Below are 10,129 nucleotides of genomic sequence, written 5' to 3'. Positions count from 1 at the left end.
GGGTGTGGGAGATGCGGGAAGAGACTGGACAAAAATCGTGCACCTATGAATGAGGACAGTGGGTGGGGAGTGAGGGCGGAGGGTGGGGTGGGAATTGGGAGGAGGGGAGTTATGGGGCAAAAAAGAGGAACAAATGTAATAATCTGAACAATAAAGATTTAATTTAAAAAAAAACTGTCCTGGAAATATTATTCAATGAAGAATGAAGCCCTGACCGGTTTGGCTCAGTGGATAGAGCGTCAGCCTGCAGACTCAAGGGTCCCAGGTTCGAATCCGGTCAAGGGCATGTACCTTGGTTGCGGGCACATCCCCAGTGGGAGTGTGCAGGAAGCAGCTGAATTGATGTTTCTCTCTCATTGATGTTTCTAACTCTCTATCCCTCTCCTTCTCCCTTCCTCTCTGTAAAAAAATCAATAAAATATATATATTTTTTAAAAAAGAATGAAGTAGTTACTAAAACTACTGTATAATCACCTTCCCCCCCTTCCCCCCCGGCAAAAAAAATAAAAATTAAAAAAAGTAAATTGGAATCCACCTCACATCATCAACAACCAATTCCAGGTAGATTAATGACTTTAATGTTACAATGTTTACATGCCTAACAAAACAATAAAGCCTATTTTTATGGTAGAGTCAGATTTCTTAACAAGGTATAAACAATACAAGGAAAAATTGATAAATTCTGCTTAGAATTCAGAACATCTGTTCATCAAAAGATCCCATTTAAAAAAGAAAGAAAAGCCTCAGACTGAGAAGATATTTCCAACAATTGGAATCAACAAACGATAAGTATCAAGACTATTTAAGAATTCCTCCAGATCAATAAAAGACAATTCACTAGAAAAAAAGGCAGAAGACAAAAACAAAATTGCACAGAAAAACATTTATATATTGCAATATGATCCTTCTTATATTTTTTAATTTGGGAATTTGCAATGTTATTCTGAATAGGCTATATCCGGGGTGGGCAAACTTTTTGACTGGAGGGCCACAATGGGTTCTTAAACTGGACCGGAGGGCCGGAACAAAAGCATGGATGGAGTGTTTGTGTGAACTAATATAAATTCAAAGTAAACATCATTACATAAAAGGGTACGGTCTTTTTTTTTTTTTTTAGTTTTATTCATTTCAAACGGGCAGGATCCAGCCCGAGGGCCGTAGTTTGCCCACGGCTGGGCTATATCCTTTCCCTCTTCCTCATGCTTCAGGGCTCAGAACTCAGTCTGTTCTAAACCAGATATCAGACTGGCAGTTAGAATTCCTACCACTCAATCAAGTCTCCAAGCCAGCAAATGGCAGTTTTCAGTTCCCTGTTCCCTCTTACCACCCTGCCCTACTACCGCCTCCAGTAAGACAAAGCCTTGGGTAATAAATAGAAGAGACTATTTTCAGCCTCCTGCATAAGGATAGGTGCCTAAGTTCAAACAGTGAGTCTGCCTCCAGAACCTCACTATGAATGTAGCACCTGCAAATCCATTACCCCAAACAAGCCAAACTCCTTCCTGGCTGCAAGTGCCTACTTACCGACAGAGAGTTTGGCATTTTTGTTCCATTTCTTGGACATAAGCATGTCTTCTTTTTAATCCAGCTGTTCCTTCAATTTTCTCTTTTACATTTTATCTATGACTCCAATGAGTGAGAAGTGAAACAGGTACTAAAGCATCTGTTTACAATGCCATCTTGATCAGAATTTCTGATTTATCTTCTTTCATGGCTTTTATGGATAAATTAATATCAATAGACTAGACACTAACAAAGGTAAAACTCCCTTTGAAATAAAAGTAAAAAATCTTTTATGTAACTTTCAGTATATGTCTTGATTATTTTTCCGTGAAAGCCACTGATCAAATGACTTAAAATAGTATATTTGTTGTTTTGATAACCAAAACATTTACAGAAAATTCCAAAAGGCTTTTTAAAAAATATATTTTTTTATTGATTTCAGAGAGGAAGGAAGGGGGAAAGAGAGATAGAAGCATCAATGATGAGAGAGAATCATTGATTGGCTGCCTCCTGCACACCCCATACTGGGGATTGAGCCTACAACCCGAGCATGTGTCCTTGACCGGAATCGAGCCTGGGACCCTTCAGTCCCCAAGCCAATGCTCTATCCACTGAGCCAAACCAGCTAGGGCATCCAAAAGGCTTTAACTATTCACCAAATCCTAAGTAGGTTACAATAGCATATTGATAAATTAAAATAGGCTTCAAAACACTTCTACTTAATAACTATAGCTTCTAACATTTGACATTTAACAGTTAAATGATTATTATAATTTTATTATTGTCTACCTTCTCAGCAAGCAAATTCTAAAGCATCTTTTTAGAATTTATGTATCAATTTCTTAAATTTTTCCTTTGGTGAACAAAGAGTAGGGCAGAGAAAAGTGAATGGGGTGGTGGAATAATGAGCTTCCAACACTCACCTAATATCTGAACAACTGAAATCTACTGTCAAACATTTCACTAGCCCTCCTTTCCACAATGATCAAAGTCATTCAACCAAACACAGAAAATAAGGCCCTCTAAGAATTTCTGGATATAATTCTCACTACAGACTGTCTAGATGTCACTATGTAGTGTTAAGAATTACAAACAAGAAATGCTAGCAAATGGCTCAAAAATAGGTATTGATACCTATTTTGCACACTGCCATCTTAATAAACTTACATGTATCACTGGAGTAGAATCTTTATGATTTCATAAATAACCAGACATTTTATGCATGAATATCTCTAGACATTTTGTTTTAAGCTCAAGTCCTGGCTGTTTGCCACACATCTGCTGTCATTAGCAAAATTAAAACTAATTTTACTAAAATTTAAAACATCTGAATGCTCCTTAAAAACTTAAGGATTCCTTAGCAAATCTCTGCCTCTTAATGAGCTGTGCCTGACTGTATCATGGGATTTGAATTATTCAAAAGTCAATCTCAAACTCTTAAATACACAAATTATCTTTCAATCAAGCAATTACTTGCTGTCTACCTGATGGCTAACAAAATCTAATCTGGCCTAAGCTAATTCTGAAATATTGAGCCCAAAATAAAACCATCACAAACAATATATTTCTAATATAAGAAAATAAACTAACATTTTTATTTCAGTCAGCGTAGAAGAAACTACTCATTCACAGATTTCAATTTCAAGTATTTTGTATAGAGGTACCAACATTAAGTATTTTTTGCCTGAGTCTAAGTTCACCTCAGAAGAGCATTATAACATAATCTACCCTTAATTATATTATTTCATCCCTTGTTTCTTCTCCCATTTTGATGATCTAATAAATAGGCTTTCTGGAACTTAAGGACTCGGTACACTCTGTATTCCTTCATCCTTTAATATCAAAATTCTCAATCAATATTTACCCCAGCAGTTCTCCATCACCACAAGAAAAAGAAAAGAAATTGCTAAAATTGCACAGTAAGCCCAAAGGGAGTATAAGACTTAGGGAAAAGGAAGAAAAAAAGACATCATTACATGAATACATGTTTCTCAATTAATCTGTAAAACCTTCCCCTGTGAAAGACATTCAAAAGGGAAAGATGGCCTTGAAAGGTTTCTTCTTCAAATGTTCTCTTCTCCTGACACTGTACTCTCCTTGGATTTTCTCCTACCTCTCTGGGCTGCTCCTCCTAATAATTCTTTGCAAGCTCCTCTTCTTCCATTTGTCTCTACTCATTGGGGGTTTTGTACTAAAAGATTTTTAGCTCATTTCAAACACTCTCCCTGCACTATATCAAACATATCAATGACTTCAGTCACCACCTAGGAATAGCTAACACCTCCTAAATCTGTATCTCCACGCTAGAATTCTACACATTCATTTATTTACAAATATTTATTAAACCCTTATTATATGCAAACCACTGCTCTGGGCTCTGAAGTTCCTGCTGTCATTAGGCTTGCAAACAAGTGGGAAGTAAATAAATATTGAAAATACTAGTCAGTAATGAGTACAATTTAAAAGAGAATTAAAAGTAAGATCATATTAAAGACTGACTAGGTGGCTACTTTAGATTGAGTGATTAAAGAATGATGTGCAGAGATGCCATTTCAACTCCAATGTAATGACCAGCAGAGGTCAGCCAGGTGAAATACACCTTGGAAAGAGAAAGCAAATAGAGCAAAGGCCCTATAAATGAGAAAAAGCTTGGTTTCCTAAAAACCAAAAGGAGATGGTTTGACTGAAACATAATAAGAAAGTCAGAGTGGAAGCAGGGAGCCCAGGGAAACGGTTATTGCAGTAATCCAGTCAAGAGATGATGATGTCTCACAGTGGACTAGACCAGGTACAGCTTGTTTTATTGTGCCTTGCTTTATTGCACTTCACAGATAATGAGTTTTCATCAACATGAACAAAAAGATTATAATTCACTGCAGGCTCAGATGATGCTTAACATTTTTTAGCAATAAAGTATTTTTTAATTAAGGTGCAAACCTTTTTTAGGCGTAATACCATTGTACACTTAATAGACTACATATAGTGTACACATATCTTTTATATGCACTGGGAAACCAAAAAGTTTATAACTCACTTTACTGTAATATTTGCTTTATTGTGGTGGTCTGGACTGACCCCACAATATCTCTGAGGATTGTCTGTAGTATACCAAACTGCCTATTAGATATCTGTTAAGATGTCTCAGAGACACCTACAATTTAGATGACCAAAATTAAATCATCTTCTCAAAATACACTCCATCTAGCTTTGGTATTGCTAATTTTAGAAACCAATGAAATCACTACACAATTGCCCAATGCAGTAACCAGGCACTGACCTTTACTTGACCCCTTCCTTCATTCCCCCAAATTCAATCACCAAGCCCTAATTATACACCTCCTAAATCTCCTGAGTTTATCTACTCCTTTAAAAGAATCATTGCCATTAGCCTGGTCTAGACCCTTATTTGTATTACTGCCTCCTTTGCAATCTGTTTTCCAGTCTGCAACTAGTTATCATTCTAAAACCTTAAATCTGGTCAATTATTTCCTCTACTAAAAATACACCAATAGAGTTCCATTGCCTACAAAGTCCAAACTCCTGAACAAAACCCTGATCTGACTACTGTTTACCTCTTGAGTTACATCCCTTGGATTTTTCAAAACTACCAACCCCAAAACCAGGATCCTCTACTCCAGTGATGGCGAACCTATGACATGCGTGTCAGAGGTGACACGCGAACTCATTTTTTTGGTTGATTTTTCTTTGTTAAATGGTATTTTGTTACTAAACATGCATACCTCTGGACATTAGGGGAAATACGGACATTAGGTACAGCGGGGGCGCTTTGGTTTAGAGCAGTGATGGCGAACCTATGACACGCGTGTCAGAGGTGACACGCGAACTCATTTTTTTTGGTTGATTTTTCTTTGTTAAATGGCATTTAAATATATAAAATAAATATCAAAAATATAAGTCTTTGTTTTACTATGGTTGCAAATATCAAAAAAATTTCTATATGTGACACGGCACCAGAGTTAAGTTAGGGTTTTTCAAAATGCTGGCACGCCGAGCTCAAAAGGTTCGACATCACTGCTACTCACTACTTCAATCACACTATATTACTTGTAAATTTTACCTTCTTTTTCCACTGCTCATCACACCAATACCTAATTAGATATCATTCAGTTCCCTAATTAGATATTTCCTTATGGAAACCTTTCCTAACCACTTTCTAGTAAGCTCAGGGGCCCTTCCCAGTATGTTCCTGCAGCCCACAGTATTTCCCCTATCACAGGACTTACTATACAGTATTATATTTCTTTGCTTAATTTTCTGTTTTAGCAATAGACTATAAACTCAAAGAGTCATTCTCACTTGCTGCCATATGAAAAGTACTCAATAAATACTTCTTGAATAAAATAATAAAAACGTGAATAAAGGACTTTTTAATGCTGCACAGCAAACTAGACAGCCTGAACAAAATCTTTTCAAATGCATTGCTAAAGTAGCAAAAAGTTTTCTTAAGAGGGCAAAACAAAGGAAAAGCTGGGCCTCTATAGAATAAGTGAGCACACCAAAGCCAGTTTTTGCCTTAGTGATTTCTGTTGAACTTATACTTTTTGAGCTTCTACAGAACTTCATGGCTACAAGGGGCATGGGAGACCAGAGAAGAAGACTATTTCTGCTCAAGATGGAGACACTCAGAAAAAAAGTGTCTGCTAACAGAAAATACTCAGGAAAAAAGCCACACACCTGGTATAACCGTGAATTAAAAATAATATACAAGAAGGGAACAACAGGGAAGCATGCCTGCCTCTACTTTCCTGTTACATAGCAGAGGGGGGGAGGGGGAGCGGGGAACTTCCCTGAAAACCCTAAGAATAAACCAGCCCTCATGCAAATTTGCACTCTGAATTCATGCTACCAAATGTGGTCTAAAAATGAAAAGCAGAGAATTTAATATGGTCCCAAGTTGTATTCTAGCAGCTAAAAGGCAAAAAGCAAACTCTCAATATAGGACATCTTCAATCCAAAGACATCAAATAATTCCAAGATATAGAACTGCATAGAAAATGAACAACTCTTGGTTAAAAAACACAAATATGGTATCATGAATGAAAGCAAGAAACAAAGAAAAAAGATAATATAATTGGAACCAAAAGATTTCAGATAGTATAATTTTCTGTCGGAATATAAAAATTATGTTTAATGTGGCTAACTAATAAAAGTTTGAAAATATCAGCAAGAAACATGAGACTAACCAAGCAAGGTAAAAAAACAATTACTTTCTAAAAATGAAAACTATAATAATTAAAAGCCCAACATATGTATCAATCAGCAGATTAGAGGTAACTGAAGAGGTAATTAGTGAATTAGGCAGACCTAAAAAAATAATCCAGAATTCAGGCCAGAATAGAAATATAAAAATGACAGAAATAGAAATATAAAATTCAGTAATAGAAAATATGACAGGCTTAGAGTCATGGAAAATAAAGCAAGAGGTAACATATTTCTAATGAGAGTTCCAAAAGGAGATAACAGAGAAATGGAAAGAGACAATATTTGAAGGGACAATGACAGAGAATTACAGAATTCCAGAACTGTATAAAAATATCAATAAGATTTTTTATAGGTAAGTTCTATCAAATATTCAAGAAACAAATATTCTTAAACCATTCCAGAATACAGAATTATTTTAAAAGATTTATACATACCTGCTTCATCAAATGATGGTATTTTTTCCACTTGGAGAGTTTTTGATCCCTGCCCTTCTTTCTGAACATTCGTAGAATACAACTTTACTTGACTCAGTGTACAAAAGTATGAGTGACTACAGGGAACCATGTTTGAAAAGCTTCCAAATGTCACCAAATTCTGCCATTCTAAAAGAAAAAAATTTCTTTTAATTTCAAACAAACTCACAAGGATTTTTATACCCAATAAAACATGCCTACTATGATTAGAATGAGAATAGTTTTACAGAATAACAATAAAACTTTCATACTGCAAGATACCCAAATGTACAGTGCCAAACCACTCTCTCCACTGGAGGTGTTTCCCTGACACCTAGGTATACAATTTTGTAAAGAAAAAAGTAAAGGATAATACTCCTATTTTCTCTCATTTGTAAACTTAATCACATGGAAACCTTTAAAATATATTTTAAAAATTCATACTATTCAGCTATTCTGAAATACTCATTTTATATGCTGGTTACATGTAAAAAAAAAAAAAGGCATGTACTTTTCAGATATAGAAATCTTGAGGTGGGAGATCAGGAGGGCTTCCTACTCAATACTCCCATATACTATACTACTCAAAATTAAAGTGTTCTCTTTCTACTAGCTGCAGATTTATTCCTTTCATTTCATAATCAATAAGTGAGTTATGGGAATTTTAATTGAGGGAATAGAATATTAATTATGAAGCATTTCAGCTGCTGCATCTGGGTTGGCTATGGGCTTTAGAGGGCTGAAATACAGAAGGAAAAAAAAAATTCCACACTTGCCCTGAAGTGGTAGAAAAGCAAATCTGTCTATCTCTAGGCTCATGTGACCCTTCTCTTTTATTTTTATACTAGAGACCCAGTGCATGAAATTCGTGCACTGGGAGGGTGGGGGGGGGTTCCCTCAGCCCGGCCTGCACCCTCTCACAGTCTGGGACCCCTCACTCTTTACTACCCGCCTGCTCGCTGCTCCTTACTGCTCGGCTCGCTGCTCCTTAGTGCTGCCACGGAGGCAGGAGGATACCACTACCACCGCTGTGCTTGCCAGCCATGAGCCCAGCTTCTGGCTGAGAGGCGCTCTCTCCCTGTAGGAGTGCACTGACCACCAGGGGCAACTCCTGCGTTGAGCGTCTGCCCCCTGGTGGTCAGTGCGCATCATAGCAACTGGTCGTTCTGCCGTAACGGTCACTTAGGCTTTTATTTTATAGATGACTACTTATAATTCTTTCTAAAAGAATTCAAAACCCTGTCTAGTTATAACATATATAAGGTGTCCCCAGAAAATGTATACACACACTTTGAATAATTGTTTTGTTAATCCTCACCTGAGGATATTTGTTCCCTGATTTTTAGGGAGAGTAGGAGAGAGAGGGAAAGACAGAGAAACATTGTTGTGAGAGAAACCTACCGATTGGTTGCCTCCAGCATGAGCCCTGATCTGGGAGGCAACCCAGGCCTGGGAGGAGCCTGCAACCGAGGTATGTGCCCTTGACTGGACTTGAACCTGAGACCTTTTGGTCCGCAGGCCAATGCTTTATCCACTGAGTCAAACTGGCTAGAGCCACTTTGAATAATTATAAAGACAGTGTTTATTACAATACATTTCATTTTCAAAATTGAGCTATCAGTTGATAAAGTGTGTATACATTTTTCTGGGACCCCCTGTATTTTCTAAAGGTTTAGGTGTATTAATGAAATTATATCATGAGATAATTGTTTTTCCAAGAGTGGCTGGTTAAGTATTTAAGAGTTAAGACTTTTCTAAATGCTTAATAATGATCTTACAAAATGTAAGTTCATATATGTGCATGTGCAGATATATGCCTTCTGAAATGAAAATAGTATTTTCTTAATGGCTCAGCAAATTCATCAGGAACATAAATTGTTGGAAGCTACCCATTGTCTTCACTATCAGAAAAGTGTAAACAAGGAACGCAGAAGGCTCGTGAACCTAGAGCTCTGGCAGGGGCCAGAGCTATGCACTGATTGTTTAGTCGAGACAATGGTGGCTCAAGCAATTTCCTGACCAAATAGTCTAAAAGTAAATGTTTACTAATATTTACTGACCTTTAAGATAGTCAGTCTGTTACCGGAATTGCCTGCCTAAGGGCAATATGTGTATCCAAAACTGAATAAAAGGTTGGCAGGGCCTGGGCACCAGTGAAGTCCTTCCCCTTGAATTGGACTCTCCACCTGCCCCCCCATTATTTCCAAATTATTATTTCTTGTCTTGTCTCATCATTTGCCTGCGGCCCTTCTCCAGATCCCGAACCCTAAGCCATGCGGGATGTGGCATCTCACAATAAATTACTGTAAATGTTGAAGATAATTTGAAAAGCATGAGGAACAGAGGTAGCATAAGTATTCACTCAAGTTTCAGGCTTGGAACTTATATGCTTTAAAAACTTCTTAATGTCAACTTACTTTTTCATTTGGCAAATAACTGTTGAAGGCTCAATATAGTTTTGGTCATTTGCCTCTATTTCTTAAAGGCTGAGAAAAGCAAATATAACAGTGTATCTTCTTGCACATTAAAATATGTAGGCTACCAGCAAAATCAGTGAAGCAAAGGCTAAAGCAAATCCTCTCAAGAAACCCATCCTCCAGGAAAGCATCTTCACAGCAGGCCAATAGTGTCGTCTTGTCAGCCCTATTCGAAATATCTTTTGTGATTATTACCAACAAAGACAATAAGCCACAACACCTTTTTTTCCCCACCCACTGATGAAATGCTTTTATAGAGACTGCACTAAGGTGTTGAAAGAGGGATTACTCCACAGTCTAAAATCCTTCTTCAGGAGATAAAGTTTCCATGATTTGATCCTCGAGGGTTTTTTCCTCCTTAGATTTTAAAACATTTTATTATAGAAATTAGAGGCCTGCTGCACAAAAATTTGTGCACTCGGGGGGGTCCCTTAGCCCGGCCTGTGCCCTCTCACAGTCTGGGACCCCTCGGGG

At 37.2% G+C, this 10,129-nt stretch overlaps 1 protein-coding gene across 1 annotated transcript in view; it reads right to left on the bottom strand.

Annotated features, from left to right (window-relative positions):
• Nucleotides 1-10,129, bottom strand: part of SLC30A9 (solute carrier family 30 (zinc transporter), member 9) — a 74,397-nt gene that overhangs the window by 60,348 nt on the left and 3,920 nt on the right. Inside the window, exon 2 of the mRNA XM_014548711.1 lies at nt 7,161-7,328. Within this exon, the coding sequence (XP_014404197.1) occupies nt 7,161-7,290 (130 nt within the window). The 5' untranslated portion in view covers nt 7,291-7,328. The remainder of the gene's footprint in view (nt 1-7,160; nt 7,329-10,129) is intronic.

This window comes from Myotis brandtii, unplaced genomic scaffold (assembly GCF_000412655.1).
Source record: "Myotis brandtii unplaced genomic scaffold, ASM41265v1 scaffold520, whole genome shotgun sequence".
Lineage (NCBI taxonomy): Eukaryota > Metazoa > Chordata > Mammalia > Chiroptera > Vespertilionidae > Myotis > Myotis brandtii.
The sequence above is the reverse complement of the archived record's forward strand: the minus strand, read 5'-3'. Positions and strand labels throughout refer to the sequence as shown.